Source organism: Labrus mixtus, chromosome 2, assembly GCF_963584025.1.
Source record: "Labrus mixtus chromosome 2, fLabMix1.1, whole genome shotgun sequence".
Lineage (NCBI taxonomy): Eukaryota > Metazoa > Chordata > Actinopteri > Labriformes > Labridae > Labrus > Labrus mixtus.
This window is the reverse complement of record NC_083613.1, coordinates 2,397,461-2,417,047: the sequence shown is the minus strand read 5'-3', so window position 1 is coordinate 2,417,047 and position 19,587 is coordinate 2,397,461. Positions and strand designations below refer to the sequence as shown.

The window sequence follows — 19,587 nt, the reverse complement described above, 5'->3', positions numbered from 1 at the left end:
TAATAAGGGATTATAATCTTCAGTTCCAACTTTATAATAACCATCCAAATAATGTTAATAGACACTTTATAAAATATTTACAAACCATGAACAAATATCTGGTCCATGTAGCTCTGTAATGTTTATAGATGTTTTATAAACCATCTCTTAAAGGTTTATAAATCATTTGGTCATCATTAACAAACACTTTATAAAGTATATTAAATGTTATAATGTGTGCATCAATAAACTGTTAACATAACATAAATTAAAGCATTAAAAATCATTAGCAAACATTATTAACTATCATTTCATTGTTTGTTAACAGTAAATAACTATTAACTAACTATCTATTTACCCTTATTTACCCTTTATAGATGATGGTTATTATAAAGTGTTACCCATTTAAGTCTGAAAAATCGCATATTAAGCCTTTAAAGGTAAAGTTCCCGCACACTGTCAAACTTACAAACTAACATTTATTAGTGATGTATCAGTACTAGACCTTTATCAGGCAAAGAAAGAGACCTAAAATTAAGAAGGGAAAATAAAGTAAGGATGAAAAGCTTTATGAAAAAGTAAAGCCTCTGTGCAAGTGCAGGAAATCAGTTTGAACACAGTTAAATTGAGAAAATAAAGAAATAAAGAGGAGGTTTTTGGTCAGTAAAAACTAGTTTATTTGAGTTGATTTCATTTGTTTTTATTTACAATATATTTCTCAAAAGATCTGACTTGTTGAACACTGTACAAAAATAACATTTAACATGTATACAGGATTGCATAAAATGAACTTTGGGACTGATTAAGGAAATTAACGAATGGAAAATTGACATATATGTGAAAAAAACAGAAGTGTAGCACACCACAAAATTCAATGCATTAGTGTTACAAATACCGTAACAAAACAAGATGGCTTGCTTTTCTTTGCCTGCATTGTTTGGATTATATAAAATGCTGAAAGTGAAGTTAAAATGATTTATCACATTATGAATCTGTGGGGCAGTTTGTACTTCTGCTATCTACACTAAAGTAACATCACAAAGTCACAGTCATAACACTTCTTGATTTAGATTTTAGATATGGCATCATAAAAATGCTCTAAATGTATATATAAATATAAAGATAATGCATATAGTGTATTGCTGGTATGTAGTTCTCGGTAAAGAGGTATTGCCATTTAATTCAGCGTTTGTTAAATATTCTCCATCTCAAAGAGTCGTCGACCGAACATCTCTCATCACATTTTAAATATATATATTGCTTTCTTATAGCAGTAACACATTTAAGGGATATTTTTATTTTTGAGAAATAATGGAAGTAACTGAAAACGTAACACAGACATCAATACATGTTTGTACATCAAGAAGAATGACACATATATTAACAGTGTGCAGTCTGGTCCTTGTCGTATTTAGTGCAGTAGTGAGACATTTGGTGAGGAGTCAGCGAGACATCATTCGCACAAACTCTGGGGAAGGAAAAGATACGTTCTTATACTTGGTTAAACAAAAGGAAAGTTATCAACCTTAACATCCATGCCGCCGCATAAACAGAAATCAATATATTTGTAAAATCTTTCTGTCATACCACTTAAAAGCAGTTTCTAGAGATCTTTTTCTTCTGTTTTAGTTTCTTTATTTTGAACAACCCACCTTCAAAGTCCACCTGTCCATCCCCGTTGAGATCCACGTCTCGCAGGATCTCGTCAATCTCTCTGTGGTTGAGCTGCTCCCCCATTAGCTTCTTCATGGCTTCCCTCAGCTCTCCGAGACTGATCTGACCGTCACCATCAGAGTCAAACTGAGGAATCAAAAGGTGTGGTAGAGAAAAAAAAAGAAAATCTATTTAATATAGATATGAAATGTATGGCATGATATTTAACAAAGACGTGCATTAATGGTGAGTTCTGAAGTGGTTAATCCTTTCAGACAAAATGCACTTCTATTTTGTTGAAAATTATTAGATTGTATTGCAGACCTCCTTGAATGCATCCCTTAGCTCCTTGACTCCAATCATATCTGCAGTTTCAGCAAGCATCTTAGGACCCATCAGTTCCACAAAGTCCTCAAAGTCCACTCTGCCGCCACCTAGAGGGGGGGAATGTAAGAACACAATTGTTACCTCATCTTTCATTTTTATTATACTTCATTAATCCCTGAGTGGATATTTGGGTTACACCCTGTCATTGGAAGCTACTTTAATACACACATGCACAAACAGGACCTACAGACATGCATTAATGGAGAGGAGGCTGCACAAAGTTCAGTGCTTTGGTTAATGGCAGCTCGGCAGTACTCAGGAAGGAAGCTCCTACAGCAACCAAACCAATTTCCATACTTTGGTCGATACCCAGACTTGAACTGATGACCCTTCTGGTCTCTTCAGACTGAGCCACTGCTTCCCTTTTCCTTGACTGATTGTTAACTCATGTTGTGTCTTTAGAAGCACTCACAGATCTGCTGACTGAGTTCAATCAGTTCCATCTCTGTGGGCATGTATCCCATAGTCCTCATGCACTCGCCCAAGTCTTTACAGCTGATGAAGCCATCCTTGTCTTTGTCGAACTCCCTGAATGCCTCACGGAGCTCTGTGAAAAAAAGAAAAGCAAAACAACAACAGGGAAGTGGTGAATTCCTCAGAAGACTCTTATGTATCCTCCTCCCTCTGATGAAATGTTGAAAAATGAGACAGTCCAGCGGTTTTTGTATCTTTGACTATTTCAATCCATCCTTTTGTTGGTACTGTAGTGAGATTTCTGGTATGTATTTTCTAATGCTACCACTGGGTGGTGCCACAGAAAAAGAAATAAATACATTTCTGCTGAGGTTAGCATTAACTTAAGAAGCAGTTTGGTACTGTGAGGACAGTTACATTTTGGTAAAGACGTTGGAAATGTTAATCTGTAAGATGCTGGACTTTTAATGCTCTCTCTCTGTGAGACCGATTACTATTATATGCACATTTTTTCCAGCCTCTGTTAATTTTATTTTTTACTCAGGTACCACTGTCTTACATTCCAATTTTTAGCAATATTTTTTTATTTTCTAACTGCTTTATTTTAAAGGTAATCAATCACTAGTTTCTTATTGGTCACTGGATCAATTAGCACTAGTTACTAGTTGCTTATTGATTTGATTTGATTTGATTTGATTTGATTTATTTTTATTTCGAACATGTTTTAAAAATAAAATAAAAATACACATTACAAACAAAGCAAACAGCAATCAAAGCATACTTTCTGTAGTGGCTCGATTATTTTTCCTTAACCAGTCCATGTTGGAAAAGGGTGTAGGATGAAGTTAAATAACTTATCCAGTCCTACCCCTTTTATCTTTTTATCTTAATAAATTAATCCAAGACTAAGCTTTAAAAAATAAAGTCAAATAATACAGATAACGAAGTAACAAAAGCAACAGATATAATGTATTACACACATTAATTGGTAGACGGTACAGACCTTACAACTGACATTGATTCCATTTTTCCCATTGACTGTTCAATTTTATATTTATTAAATATTTTATTCTTAAAAATGTGTTTAAACTGTCCTCATGTTTTACATGTTTTCATTTCACCACTGCAGCTGTTCCATAAATTAACACCCAGTGTAGTTTCATGTTGGTCCTTACTGCTCGAGATTGTGTTTACTGTCCCTCTGCTGAAAAAACTTTTGGATACTGTTCGGTACATGATTTGAAGGGTTTTAAATTTGACCCAGTCCTTGAGTTTCAGTGTTTTCAGTTTGATGAAGAGTGGGTTGGTTGGTTCTCTGTAGTTGGAGTTAGTTATAATTCTTATGGCTCTTTTCTGGAGAATGAAGACTGGTTCAGTATTTGTTTTGTACGTGTTCCCCCACACTTCCACACAGTAACTAATATATGGGAGTATTAGGGAGCCGTACAACGTGTAAAGTGACTGTTGATTTAACAGCCCTTTCACTTTAAATAAAATTGCAGTACATTTTGATATTTTTTCCTTGATGTATTGTATGTGTGATTTCCAGGATAATTTATTGTCTACAATAACTCCAAGAAGTTTTATTTCAGCCACTCTTTCAATTTCCAAATCATTAATCATAAGTTTCTTGGTCAAGCCAGTTGATCATTTCCAAAAGATTATTAATTTGGTTTAGTTAAGTTCAATGTTAGTTTGTTTGAGTCAAACCAACTCTTCAGTTTCTTTAATTCATTTCCCACTGTATCCAAAAGTTTTTACAGATTGTCCCCACAGCATAGTAAGTTTGTGTCATCAGCAAATAAAATAGTTTTTAAAATACAGGAGACTTCACATATGTTATTGATGTACAGAAGAAATAATAATGGCCCCAACACTGAACCTTGGGGAACTCCACACTTTAACTTCATCTGTTCTGATTGAACCTGATTGATTTGAACATATTGATATCTGTTGTCTAAGGAACTGATGAGCCAAGTCAGTGCAACTCCTCTGATTCCATATTTCTGTAGTTTTATTTGTAATAAGTTATGGTCAACTGTGTCAAATGCTTTTTGAAGATCCAGGAAAACACCTACGGCATAATTTTTGTTTTTGACGGCTGTTGTAATCTCTTCTACAAATTCTATGAGTGCCATTGAGGTGGTCCTGTTGTTTTTAAATCCATATTGTTGATCATACAGTATATTGTGTTTAGTAATAAGATCATGTAGTCTTACAAAGTATAGTTTTTCCAGTATTTTAGAGAATTGTGGCAGTAAATTGATCAGCTACAGTATAAGTCACTGATAAGAAAAGTTCATGTTGATTTTAGTTAGTCAATTCTTAAAGAAAGGGCTGCAAACTGTCTGCACATAAATATATGTAACTAAGAACACAGATAGTTTCAGACTTATATAATAATATAAATCCGACCTGATACATTACATGAAGGGGGACGTCTATTTCAAACCCTGATAACAGGATAAACTGTCGTACCTAAGACAAATGTTTTAAATGGCGCCACTTTGTGGTGGAGATTTGAGAAGGCTAGGTTGTTAATGTTTAAAATATGAGTGTCATGCGTTGGAGAGATAATGCCTGACCGATGTCTGCCTGCGCTCTTAATTTGAACTTGAGCTAGAGGATTGAGACTACATTAATTACTAAAAGTGTAACCCACCTGAAACTCAAACTGTGCTGGCAGTCAGTTTTAAAATATGGGTAATGTCGGCGGAGACAAGGAGGGATGCGAATGAAACAAAACTAATTTGCTTGTTTTTTTATGCATCTTTTTAAAACCATCTTGTGTTCAAAGAGCAATGGTAGCATTTCTAGAGACTGTATCATTGGTTGACAGGTGTTCTTTTATGGGGCTGTTTAATAGGCTGGGATTCTCCTTGTGTTTGGATGAATGCCCCAAAATGTAGCTGTTTTATTATGAGATTTGTTGATCATATAGCCAGACGGTGCATCACTTTTAATTTTGTTGTTTACCAAAATGCCTAGCAAAAAACAGAGTAAAATCAATTTTGTTTCACCAATTGTATTGTGTTATAACCCCTAAAACACAAACACACAAACACACAAACACGTTTTGTGATTATCTACAACATCCTGTACAAATCCTGTGAAAGTGTTAAACCGACCTGAGGAATATAGTTGGATAACAATCCTTCCCTTTGATCCACAGTACACGTTAAAAAAAACAAATATAATACTGCTGGTTCCTACAGCTGAGATTCAGTCAGAGGGCAAAGTCGAGGAGCAGTTTGATTGTCTTACTCTTTATGGTGAAGCACTTTATTTCACAGTCAAACAGAAGGTTTGGGGATTGAAAGGAGGGCGGTTTCAGGAAAAGACAGGATTGAGGGGACAACGGATGAATGCACTATTTGGATTAATCTTTGTTTTTTTTATATCTCTGTACCTTCCATCTCCTCTGGTCGAAGATCTCTGTCCTGTGTTGGTGCAGATAGAAAAACAGTAAAGAGGGAAGGTTATAAAAACACTGTCAGTCATCATTAACCAGAAGAAAACATTTTGGAGTTGTAGTTTCTTGTGGTCTTTTTCGCTGCTGTGAATCCTTTTTTTTTTTTTTTTTTTTCAATTAAATGTTAAATCAGCCCGAGCAGAGATTCTATTACAAGATGATTTCGTTTTTGATCCGACTGACCCTAATGACCTTTTAGTCCACAATCTCATGTCCAATCTCATTTTGTTCCTGCTAAAGAAGGAGCTATGAAAGTCTAAGGGGCATATGCTCCTCAACAAGCGTTCAAATGTGTAAGACAAACCCACAGATACACAAAATCAAATCACGCAGAAAGCCTCTGGTCTCTTTCTCCCCTCCAAACATACTGAGATAAGGCACACACATCTGCAAGCACACACACATGCAACAAAGCTTTTTTGTATGATGGGGGCTCTAAGAAAGACTGCCCATCTTAACATACATTGATAGAAATTACAATTCAATTGGAGATAAATGTCACTTTGAGGTATGTGAAAATAGTTAAACCCTTTTTTAGTTTTTGATGAGATGGCTTCAGCATGTTGCTGCATGAACAAAAGGTGATGTCAGGATGTGTCCTGCAAGGCTGTGACATCAGCACAAGGAATAATACAGGCCAGGATTAGAGGATGTAGGAGAGAGAGAACAGTGGCAGGGAGATTACAGCTGTAAATTGTATTACAAATCACGAAGGCTTATCGGTTTTTCATTTTCCAATCTGCCACTGATTTTTTTTCATAAATCTTGATCTGCATCGTCATTTTCATTTGCATCTGCACTGCGGCTCAACTGTCACTTGGTTAACAAACACTAACACACTTGCAGGATGCTCAGCATGCAGCAAAACCACATGTTCCACTTCTGCTGGTGGTCTTTTTTTTCATGTGCAAAAATGAGTGACTGTCTGGTAAATCTGACTTTCTGCACATCAGCAACGAAGCAGAATCTTTGTAACTCAGATACTGCCGCCAATCTTAAAGGAAAAATGTGCAAAAGCAATAATCTCCAAAAAAGCAATATGGCTTATTTGTAGTTTGCAGTTTCAAACAATAAAGTGGGATTATAGGGGATTATGAAAAGGCTATAACTCTCACACTGTCCATGAAAAGACTAATGTGAGACTAATCTCTGTGTCCTCTGTCTAGGAATTCATTCGTCCTCATCAACAACTTGAAGTATTAGCAGGAAGATGTCCGACAAGTTTAGGATTTTGGTGACTCAGAAAGGTTGCTACTGGTTTATTGCCTTGATGTAAGATGGATCTGACTATCAAAACTCAAAGTCGAAACTTCAAAAGGTACAATAACTTCCAACGGGGAAAATCTCAACTATCCCATTTCCACAGATTGAGTGCCACAGTCGCCTGCCTTGATCATTATGTAATGTTGGCAGTTCTCTCTTGAGATTTGTGTATGGCTTTAAGGCACTAGTTCACACACCAGCTTTCAGCTTCAAAGAAGCCAGTTCGCCCATCTCTGTGCTGTTTGATAGAATGACCAAAGGTAAGACAAGGTGACGCAAAAAAGAGAGACTGACAGAGCAAGAATCAAGACTAGAGTAAATATTGATGTGAAACGACATATCCATATCCCAGACTAAAAAGTACTACCAGAACAAAATAATCTCAATGAACAATCATCCTCCATCAAGTAATAATCCCAGTGCAAAATCACTTTAAATCACCAATACTTTACATTTGCACTGTAAGGAAACTTGAAGCATTTGTTGATTCTCTATATGAAAACCTTTATTAAAGATTTTAGAGGAAGTATTTCTCCGTCATGATGACAAGCCCCATGGACTTCACAGAGCTGCATGGTAGCACATCTCGATGGGTATCAGTATTCAATAGTAAACCTTCTTTGCAACCCTCTACTCATCAACAAATGCACATAGTCTATGAGAGGGAGGCGTAGCGGCGCTGTTTACAACAGTGTAGTTGCGCTAAGAGACCTTCAGTGGGGGCCAAAGTTTACGCAACCAAATTCCCCGCAAGTGTTGTTTTAAATAGTGTTTGATAAGCAACAGATTTGAGCTGATGACGACTTTTGCCATCATTTTAAGCAAATTAATTTCTGCATCAAAACATAATATACAGTCACTTCTAATCTGAAGGTTCAAAATAATGTAAGCAATTTTCTGACCTGTATGTACGACCAGTATTCAACCTCTTTCTAGCTCCGTTCTGTGTCCACTAAATCCTGATGGAAACATGCAGCCCTCATAGCTGCTGAATGTAAAACTACTTTTTCTAAGCAGATACTTCCTTTGTTCCTCTGCACTTGATAATTAGTCAGGTAGTGTTGAGTCTGTTTTTGCTGAAAGCAGATATCAACTAGCTTGATCAGTGAACTGAAACACCAACGCTGCTGGTTATAACCTCAAATGAAAGTCTTAAAATAAGGTTCAAATGATCTGTTGAACCAAAAGGAAGGCATTTAAAAGAGTTACTGAAGTGATTTTTTTGCCATTGGTCTCTTTTTTTAAAGGCCTGTGTTAGCTGATTGAAGGGGCTCTAAACCTGAAAAGGATATACTGTCATCTTTTATAGCCAACACTGTTAGAAAACAGGATGGTATCCAGCTATTAAAGGGCAACAGGAATTATGTGTCATGTTTCTAGCCACCTGTAGAATGCACATTTATATACAAATATTTTCTCTCCTTTCACCTTCTGATATTGGTTTCCACCAACCCCTGGGAACATGTGTCTGTTAAATGTCATTGTGTTTGGTGATTGTTTCCTTTAGAGTGATTTTGCTATGGCAGCCATCACCATTTGGGACTGAGATCAGTGACTTCACTACTGTCCTAATGGCTCTTTTCAATTAGTGCAGCTAGCTGCACAGTCAGGGGATGACTATAATTGATATCTGCCATATTCCTTATCTGTATTTTGGCCATTAAGCTGGGAAAAAAATCATTGCATGACTTCTTCAACAAATGAACAGAAGGGATTTATGATCTAATTACAATCAAGACAAAATGAGAGGTCATTAACTCAGTCATTATTGTGTAGCCTTTTACCAAACCAATGATTTTCTTTTTGAAGCTCACAGTGTAGAGAGCATTTCTTTCTGTCCTTCTTTGTTCTTATTTTCTTTTCTTTCCGTCTTTCTTTAATGGAATCTTTTGTTTGAGTGTTTGTTCAAGCTTTGACAAATTTACGTACAGAAACTACGGGTACTTCCAATGAATTTGAAGGACTACTTTAAAAAGATAGTTTACACAAAACAGTCAGTATTCTTATCAAATATGATACATTTGGTTTATAGGATTGATGGTCCAGGGTTAAATTCTTACTGAAGCAGATTGGATTGGAAAGCTGAGATGATGATGTAGGCTGATGGATGGCCTTAGCTTTAGCTTCCCTTGGACAGTGTGGAAAATGGATGAAGAGATTTATTGGATATTTTGGCTATAATTCTGTACTGTGTGTGTGTGTGTGTGTGTGTGTGTGTGTGTGTGTGTGTGTGTGTGTGCGTGCGTGCGTGCGTGTGTGTGTGTGTGTGTGTGTAATGTCATACATACAAGCTGGCTCTGAGCGAAGCTCTGTCTGAGGAAGATACAAGCAGGCCCCACTAAGTTGTGCAGCATGTTGCAGTTCTTAACCAGAGCACACAGAGGCTCCTCAAACTCTTGCTCGCTCCCTCCTTCCTCCTCTTCATCCGTGTCTGCTTCACCTGCACCTTCCAGGCCCCCCAGGGTGGTGGCAGCCATTGGGGTGCTACCTCGTTCTACAGGCGACTCTCCCTTTAAGGAGGGGAACCAACTGGATTAGAACCGAGATCAAACAGCCACTTACTGACTCATTTTTGCAATCATTTGTACTCATTCACGAGTCAAATCACAAAATACATTTGTCCTGTACATAAGAACCTTAATCCATTGAAAGTCTTTTGTGCCTGATAGGAACCTGTAAGGTTTAAATGTGGCTTTGAAATATTTAAAGCAGTTGCTATACATAAGTGAAGGCTTGGATATCCAAAAAGCATTATCCTAAATATCTTTATCATTTAAATCTATTTGTCTCTCATCAGAAAACAGTTAAATGAGTCCTTACCTTCTTTTTACTGTTCTTTTTAGAAGCCTTGTTGATGTTTCCCATCACCCTGCCCAAGTCTCCCTGTATGCCCCCCTCCCTATCCTCCTTAGTTTCCCCCCTGTTCCTCCCTATTTCTCAGTCTTTTTCTTTTTATCTCCCTCTTTGCTCCGTCACATTAAAATCCACTACATCCAGAGCAGTCCATGGGTTCAGTGTCTTTCACACACAGTGAGACGACAGCAAATGTTGTCACCTGCACCTCTTCTACTGCGTGCAAATGAGGATTGGTCCCAATTCATGTGTGTCCAAGTGGATCCAAGATGCTATTTGGTCCAGAGTGAGACCAGGTAGGCATATGTTGTATTAAATCCTAAAACTCCAGTAGGATATTGAGCGCTGTCATGATGAGCTTTGAGGCGTGTGGTGCATGTTAGTGAATAGCAGAAGAGTGCTGGAGTGAGACGGGGTGGGGTGGGAAAGCCGGGTCATATCTGGACTGAAACAACCTGCTGCGGCCAGTCTCTGGCTCTGATTGCATGACTCGACCATTTTCTCTATCTCTCCCTGCCTCTCACACACAAACACAAGCTTTTTTTTTTTTTTTGCGTTTATCTGTCAACCCTTCTTGCCATGAGTGATCCTTTGAATTTGGACCAACTTAATCTAATCCATCCATCCCACCCACCTTCCTCTCTCTCTGCCGCGCAAACATCGGGCTTACAGTCTCAAAATGACTAGTCTGGCAACTCGTGTGTTTATTTGTGCAAGTGTGTGTGTAAAAGGGAGCGAGTAAAAGGGGGGATGGTAGAGTTATGGATGGAGAATTGGCTGCCTGTTTAATCCCCAGCATTTCAGATTAGAGGGGAAGAGTTATGCTGACAGGCTTGGGGACTACAGGATTGAAGAGGGAGGTACAGATCATCCTCTTTTTAAAGTAGAAATAATGGGAGCTGATAGAAGTTTAAATTGAGGGAACTGCAAGAAGCCATGCATGGGAATACAAGGAATACATGAGCTAATACATTTTTATTGAGATCATAAAATCTACACAACAGTTACCTAATGACACTTTTCATTCAGAGAGAATCTGACTTGTACGCTTTGTAATACCCAACTAAATCCACCATGAATAAGCACAATGGGGCAGCTACAAGAAAAACCTCCCTTTGCTTTCTGAAACCTTGAGCAGAATGTGACTAATAGGAGGTTGGCCATTTGCCTAGACCTGATACATGGGTTTCATCAGAATTTTAAAAAATTCTAAAAACTGCTCTGGAGAGCTCACTGTGGGCAGTCCCCTCACTCTTAGACCTCTCCATTAATGCATGTCCATAGGATCCTGTTTGTGCATGTGTGTGTATTTCGGCTTATGTGTGTTCATGTTAATTAAACACAGTGTAAAAATTTTATTTCCCTTCGCGGGATTAATAAAGGATAAATTATTATTATTATTATCACATTGTTTCTCTTATTCTATCTTTCCTTCTGCTTTCATAAATGCTAAATGAAACTACAGTGAACGTCCCTGTATGTTTTATTGAACCTTTACAGGAATATTGGTTTACACATGCAAAGCTTTTTTTGCTTTTTTGTCAGCTTCAGAGAGCAGCACAGTTAAGCTTGCCGCTGGTGCGAAAATGAACTTGCTCTCCGCTGTAACACTTTTGTACCACCACCAGATGTCAGCATCAGGCCTTTTGGATGTCGAAGGCACAAGTCCAGCTTTTCAGTTATAGCAGGATTTGCGTGTGTTTTTGAACAGCGCACAAAGCATGTAGAGAGAGATACAGGTGGAGTAGTGAAAGCTATCTTGTGACATTGTTATGATCGCTGTATCTCCACCAGCTCCACAGACATAATTCTACACATAATTATGAGACTGATTTATTCTATTTGATTAAAAAAGACATAACTGAGAATCTATTAAGAGAAGGGTTGCTGAGGTGACTTGAGACAAAGGATTTGTGTCCACGGTGTCTCGGTTATATAACAGTATGTGTCTTAGCCCACTGATCCAGCTGGACATCAATCAGTTTAGCAAATAGAAGCCTCAGTCTTGTAATGAGCTTTGTTCTGCTTTTTTTTTTTTTTTTTACAAATGATATATTTCACAACCATGCACAAAATGCTTCAGCTTCATTTCATCTTGGAACTGCAGTGATGACTGCAAAAGTAGACACATCCCATAGAGAGGAAAATGGACAGAGTTTTGTCCCTCTCTCTTTTAAAAAAAAAAAGGAATTACTGAAATCCTGCTTCAATCAAAAACCTGGTGTGATTACAAAGCTTTTCACCATAATTCCTGAAACAGAGCACTTGGGTGAGAATAATGATCTATCCGTCAACAACATCAAGCCTACCAGATGCCCCAAAACACGAGGATAGAGGACAGAATACCGCCCTGGTAGCGATGGACATATTCCAAGAGTCAGGATTTTGCATGCCATGCTATGCTAACAGCTGTGGCGTAGGCATTTTGGTCCAGACGGGGGGGGGGGGGGGGGGGGGGGGGGTCCATGTGTATTTGGTTGCTTACACATGCCTGCACTTTCGCATACAAACAGAAATGTATTACAAATGCTTGAAATGACGTCATAGGATTCAAACGGGGTCACCTAGAAAATTAAATGCAGATATTTCTACAAGCAACCACATCTAAAAACGAGGCCAGCTGTATCACTACGTTGTGAATGTTGACTATTTACAGCCTGCATAACATTGTCACCAAGCCTTTCAAATGTGTTTTTTATCATAATCCCAATATATGAATACATATAGAAATCCTCTTATATGTAGTGTAAGGCTATTTGATGTCAGGGCTTAAGCATTCCTTTAGTCTTTGTCATTTTACCCAGTACACTTAAGGCACACCTTCTGACCTGAGAGGTGACATAATCACTCCATGAAATTAATTTAAAAGGGGTGCTGATGGCCTAGTGGTAAGGTCACACCCTGTGTACGGAGGCTATAGGTCCTTCAAGCAGGTGGCCCGGGTTTAGAGTCTGACCTCTGACTCCTATTCTGCATGTCATTCCCCACTGTCTCTCCATCCACTGTCCTATCAAATAATAAAATAATAAATAATAATAATAAAAGCCCAAAAGTAAATCTTATCTCTTATCTTATCTAAATCTAATCAATATCTACACAGTTTTCCAGTTATCTCTCCCTCTCTCTCCCTGAGAGACACACACACATGCACACACACACACACACACACACACACACACACACACACACACACACACACACACACACACACGCACACATACAACATTTACCATGATGCCATCAACGCTCTATTTGCCCGGTGTTAACTGGATATACGTTGCTGTTATACGTATCAATGTTTTATAGACTGCTTAGACACCCCCGAGTGGACTTACAGCATCTCTCAATGCTGCAAAAAGTCCAAGACAAAAACAGAAAAATGCACTTCTCCAATTTTATTCACAAACAGAAAGACGCAAAATCTGCATTTCCATGAGAGCAGTTCAAATGTATTTAGAAATAAAGGTCTGTTACAGATGGCGGCTTTCACTCTAACCTGACATGATTTTACAAACTGCAACAACACAAAGCTGTCTGGATTGGCCCACATACCTTGATCTCATTCTCTCCAAATGACCCCTTACAAAGTGGATAATGCTTGTTGCACCTGTCCAGAATTTTGTTTACTCTTCTTCATGTGACCTAAGAGTTTATTTTTATATTTTTATATTATGAGGTCTGAAAGAGACTCTTTGTAAAAACGTCACAGGATCTTTATCTCCATCCCTAATATAGGACACAACTGTTGCCACTAAGAGTGCTAGAGTAGTAATGGACCATCAACTAACCTACTTTTAAATCTGTCTACTAAAGCTGCTTTGTATCCACAGAATATGAATACTGTCATTTAGCTGTAGGAAGTGTAACCTGATATGATGATGTAATGATACAACAACATCTGAATGAAAGGAGTCAACTGCCAAAATACAAGTTTAACCTCCTTTATAAATGTTATTCTTTTAAAAATGATTTTGTGTAAATTAGATCTCTGACAAACTTCTCGTCATTATAAACACCATGTGCATGGAAAAAAACACAATTCAAATCCAATACTTTGAACACTTCATAGGCAATTACACAGTTACTTTTCTGGTTTATAATATGATTTAGCAATATTTCCACATTCATGCCCATAAAGTTTACTGAATTGAATTGAACTAAACTGATTTGAATTGCTGAACTACACTTTTCATGTACAGTGCTAGAAGAATAGTTTTAAAAGTTCCCCTGGCACATTTTTTGTGCTGGTGTGAAACACAAAAAATGACTAGGTTTAACATGCGTTTAATAAAGTGAACACTTTTTTTTGTTTTCAAGTAACCAGGATTAGTGTTTCTTTGTTAATAACAAAATCCCTCTGTTCTTGTTAAATTATTACTTCTCCATCAGAGGGCTTCAGAGATACCATAAGCTGTAGCTAAAGATGCTCTTCACTTGCTTGGGCAGGCAGTCATGTGGCACTCAGCCTAAACTCAAGGAAGTAGACAGCCAATACATTTGACAAGTACAGATTACAGAAACTGTTTCATACAATACAAAGACATTCCAATATGACGATTATACAAACTGGGCTGCTAAACGATTAGAAAAAGAAAGTAAGATTGAACTACTATTGTGTACTATTGTGAGCTAAAAGTTGTCATTTTAAAGTCTGGCATTGGAAATGGTAAGATCTTAATACTATACATTATTCTGCAAGGTGCTGTGTCCTAAACAAATACATACAACTGCACATTCCTTTATTATTTATTTATTTTTTCTAAAGATTTCTTTTGGGGATTTTTTTGCCTTTATCTGAGAGACAGGACAGAGGGTAGAGTCAGACATCTGTGAGTGAGAGAGTGTGGAACAACTTGCAACAATAGTCCCTTGAAGGAAAGCATCTGTTGGCTGGGTTTACCTCCATGGGGCCTGGTCAGGCTTTAAGAAATAACGTGGAGCCACTGCCATGTAGGCCCACCATCCGCAGGGAGAGGCATGGGGGGCCACGTGCAAAGGCAGGGGCCTGGGCAAGCCTTTTCCCAGCAACGCAGACTGGTTCTTGGGACATGGAACATGACCTTACTAGCAGGGAAGAAGCTGGAGTTGTGTGTTAGCTTGAGCGCTACCAGCTGATCTCAAGGCACAGCTCCAGCTCTGGAACCTAACTCCTGGAGAGGCGCTGAACTCTCTACTAGTCCAAAGTTGCCCAGAGTGAGAGGCGCTAGGTGGGTGTGGGGATGTTCACAAGCCCCCGGCTACCTGTACAGGTATGGCGCGAAGGGTTGTGGCTTCAGTGGTTGTACAAGCAAAAACCCGGATACGGGAGGTGTAGGAGGAGGCTACGGAGAAGGACTTTTCGATTGGTCTCAAGGAAAATCTGGCAAACTGTCTGACTGCTCAGGAGGGGAAAGCAAGACTTGCCCCAGGCTGTAATCAGTAGGGGTGGAGAATTGCTGCCCCGGACAAATGACACCATTGGGCATTGGAAGAATCTGTATTGGTTAAGGACTGGCAGTAATGCGGGCATTGTTCAGGACCGTCATGGTGAAGAGGAAGCTGAGCCTGATTTAACATGAGCTATGGGTAGTGACTAAAAAAGTAGCCCAAATTAATTTTCTTCCGGAGGGTGTCTGGGCTCAGCCTTAGAGATAAGGGTGGAGGGCTCAGACATTCGGGGGGTTCTCGTAGTAGACCAGCTACTCCTTTGCATGGAAAAAGAGCCAGTTGAGGTGGTTTGAGCATCTGATTAGGATGCTTTTTTTCGGGCACAGCCAACTGGGAGGATACCTTAAGGTAGATCAAGATCCACCTCGTTGGATGGATTGTAAATCCCGTCTGGCCTGGGCTGGAAAGTGAAGGTCTGAGTTGACTTACTTTGCGTGTTGCCACTGCAACCCACCCTCGGATAAACGGAAAAAAATGCACGGACGGATTGAATTTAAAAACAACACTGGTCCTTTACATTCTAAAGTGAGTGTGTTAAGTAATAACTCAGTCTCACCAAGATTGGATTTAGTTAATTTGCAAAGTTAGTTACGAACTGAACACGCTGATTACAATTACTGATTATTTTCTTTGAAAATTATAATTAAGGAAAGTAATACGAGTGACCTACTGTACGGATAAGGTAGTGTGTCATTGCAATATATAATAGCTCTCTCACTCTGACTGGACAATCCATTTACAGTTTGAAGCCCTATGTATGTCAAACTATTGTTTTTTGTGAGACTCAAGATTTCACAGAAATACATCCATTGGCTCGATTCTGTAGTTTGAGTGACTTTGAAGGAGCGATGTCCTTCGGTTTAAGCTCTTATCTCCGTCAACATCGCAATCAATCCCTTCCCTCTTTCTTTATGACCTCTAACCAACAAGCACAGCCCTGCTCTCAACCCTTCCCTTCCTCCTTAATATTCTCATTATTCACTTCATCTGCTGCTTACTGTTCAGCTGACTGATCTGAATAATTAGAACTGGAGAGAAAAGAGAAAATCTCCACAGAGGACCCACAAGAGTCAAAATGCAGAGCATTCAATACAGGCCAGGTTTCAGAAGTAATGATCTGTTAATTGTAAACCAGTTATTTGCACATCATAGCTTTTGTTGTCTAGAAGAAACCCTTTTAAATCCTTTTCTTAGATTGCTTTTTTTCCTTTTTGTTTTTAGGAGCTATAAAAAAAAACCGTCATGTCCAGAAATCTTTATTTAAGCTCCTGTAAGGATTTCCTTTAGCTGGTAATTAAACATAATCAAATTCTTACGTAACTTCATGATCTAAGAAAAGCAAAAAATACATTTTACAAAAATATTCAATATTTCTATGAAGTTATTTGTAATGCCCGTCCTCTCTACCACAGGGTTGATGTCAGATGAGGAGATAAACAGCATGCTGCAGAAACAGACCTTTACATTTTTACTCTGCCTAAGATGCAGTGTGATTTAGACATTGATGATGCTAATTTTCTGTTCTGGAAAAAAACAACGACTTACACATGTACACAACATCATTGCCAGATAGATAAACTGTTCTAAAATCAACATACAGAACGTAACTCTCAGGATCTGTTTCTTTGCTCAATTGAAACCACAGCTCTTTGAGTTCTCTGCCTCTTCCTGCACTTGTTGTGCAGGAAGGTTGTTATTTGTTTAATATGTATTTTTTTCCTTTACTGTGCAAATAAATAAATGCTAAATACTGAGTACTGCATAACCACAGGTGGTGGTGGAGAAGAAAACCTAGGCTTTAGTTGATATTGTGGGAGCAATACAACCAAAATCCACTGATCCAATGAGAAGAGAGAGACAAGTTTCATCACACATGTCCACACACAATCCCTTTAATCAAACAGACGCTTTAAAAATAACATTTAACCCTTGCAATAGATTCCTTCAGAAAACTACCGGTGAAGGTCAGGCAGATCTGAATTCACTGATTAAGACATTTACCTTAATGCTTGTATCTGCACACACAGTTAGCACCAATATAACGGAATACTTTTCACAAGTCTTTACATGCATATGGTGCAAATGCAGCACATAAAACTGACAATGCTTTAACCCTGAAATAATAATATATCAATATTAATATTGTGTAATACTGCTCCATATCACAACTATGGTTTAAAGACTCTGCAGGCAACCTTCCCATGAAGTCGCTATGTGTTTAAAAAGTTGCAGAACATTGTTACCTTCTGTAATAAGCACATGGCTGTTTTCACTCATGTTAGCAGTGACTGTGTCATTTTCTGTTAGTTATTATGTGTCATCGTCAAATGTTTCAGTCACACAGACAGAGGCACTAGGTACATGAAACTCCCACTTCATCGCCCTACCTGTCCAAAGACCGAGTCCACGATGGGTCGCAGCTTTCTCCTGTCCCCCTCCTTCAGCCAGAGGTCCTCGGGGTTCTCCACGGGGGAAGACAGACTCAAGGTCTTGGCCTTTTGCTTTGGATGCCTCTTCATGCTTGCTGAACTCCATCGCCTCAACGATTCGATCTTCTTCTTGATAGAACCCTGGAGAAGAAAAGAAAAGAAGCTTGAAGTTGTCGTACTTGGTAAGAGACAGAAAAGTAGGCCGGGAGAGAGAGAGACCTGTGTGAGCAATGATAATTCATGCTGCAAAGATTATGAATGATGAAACAGTTGAACACTTAGGACAGAAAAGGAAAAAAAAGTTGAGGTGGGAAAACAGCATTTAATATTTCCATTCTAATGTACAAGATAAGAGACGTTTTCTAAAAATGAAAAGTTGTATTTCTTTGCACACATAGTTGTTCTCTTAATTATATTGTGTTTAAATAAAGGAAAACTAACCTACTAAAATCAATAGATTAGTGTGTGTTCATTCAGGGGTTGGGTCACCACAGTATATCACATAAAGTGAGTAAGAGCAGCTGTGGCAGGATTAAGGGCACTGCAAAGTCATATAACTACATTCACATCCACTGACCTTTTTCATTAACTTCCCCTCTGGCACCTCCATGGTTGCTACGCTTTTGGCGTCAGTCATCTTTGCAGAGCTGCTTGCATGCACAGAGGCTTCCTCGTTCTCTCTCTCTCTCTCTCTCTCTCTCTCTCTCTCTCTCTCTCTCTCTCTCGGCCTGCACGCTCCTGTCCACTCCTCCTCTTTAACTGCCTCTAGAGCATCTGACACCAGTTGATAATCCGAGGCATATCATCCACTGTTGTTGCTCCTCCTGCTCTCATCTCCCTCTCTCTCTCATTCATCCCTCCTCTGCATGTGTCCACATGGACCCCTCACTCACACTCTGTCAGTTTTTATACTCCCTTAATCATGTGTAGGCCCTCTGACATGAATTAAAAAATAACTTTTTATGAATTGAACAATGATATACAAACAGTCACACATTGTCTTTTGTGAGCAGCGCACCATTTTCTGTGCATGTATGTGACATGTGAAATAATCCCCTATTCACTTCCTCTCCGTCTCTCTCTGATCTCATCTGTTCCCAAGCTGATGTAGGCTGCTGTCCTCAATCCTCTGCCCTTTATATTGCTTCCTTTTGTTTATTACATTCACCATATGGGCCTTTGCAGACTGACCATTTTACAAATTCAATTTAGTATAAAATTACATTTCTATTTATAAAATACAAAGAAAAGACGGGACATGACTGGTAAAGTATATGTTTCTGAATTCAAGGCCACACATGTGACTGAATAGAGTTTAAGTTCATATAAATTGGATTATGTTTATTTGTGGACATGCCTGATATTATTCTCTGCAGAGCGTCACAAGAGAACCAATGGAAAGACAAAGAGAGGAGAGAAGTGCTAATAAATAAACAATAATAAGCTTTTTAATTTGTGAGGGGAACAAAAACTGTTTACTATAGATAAGAACCAAGTATTAATCAAAACATTAAGCACTCAATCTGTGAGAGTTTAGCTGTTCTACTGCTTTATTTCCCAGAGATTTGTTTTTTTTAGTTATGCAGTATCTGTGAACGTAAACTGTAAATCCAAGGCAGAGTGTTTACCTCTTTTTCACCATGAAGCATGTCAGATATTGAAGTTTGCCTTTGTTTTAGGACCAACTTGAAAATGGCTCTGATGTTTATA

At 38.5% G+C, this 19,587-nt stretch overlaps 1 protein-coding gene across 3 annotated transcripts; it reads right to left on the bottom strand.

Moving 5' to 3' along the window:
- Positions 1-1,256: 1,256 nt before the first annotated feature.
- Positions 1,257-18,719, bottom strand: cabp2a (calcium binding protein 2a). Of its 3 annotated transcripts, XM_061046988.1 has the most exons (8): positions 18,455-18,719; positions 17,836-18,018; positions 9,457-9,678; positions 5,843-5,873; positions 2,432-2,566; positions 1,957-2,066; positions 1,632-1,779; positions 1,257-1,447 (listed from the first exon to the last, which is right to left on the bottom strand). In XM_061046988.1, the coding sequence occupies exons 1-8, from the start codon at positions 18,512-18,514 to the stop codon at positions 1,422-1,424; spliced, it is 915 nt and encodes a 304-aa protein (XP_060902971.1). In that variant the 5' UTR covers positions 18,515-18,719; the 3' UTR covers positions 1,257-1,421. The 3 variants fall into 3 exon arrangements, with proteins under 3 accessions (XP_060902971.1, XP_060902987.1, XP_060902980.1); XM_061047004.1 differs by lacking the exon at positions 9,457-9,678 and having other exon boundaries at positions 18,455-18,704; XM_061046997.1 differs by lacking the exons at positions 17,836-18,018; positions 18,455-18,719 and adding an exon at positions 9,989-10,380.
- Positions 18,720-19,587: the final 868 nt, after the last annotated feature.

Coding starts and splice junctions, on each gene's coding strand:
- cabp2a (XM_061046988.1), bottom strand. CDS start 18,514: ATGACTGACGCCAAAAGCGTAGCAACCATGGAGGTGCCAGAGGGGAAG. Junction 2,067..2,431: donor TGAACTCAGTCAGCAGATCT/GTGAGTGCTTCT, acceptor CCCCCCCTCTAG/GTGGCGGCAGAGTGGACTTT. Junction 1,780..1,956: donor TAAGGGATGCATTCAAGGAG/GTCTGCAATACA, acceptor TTGATTCCTCAG/TTTGACTCTGATGGTGACGG.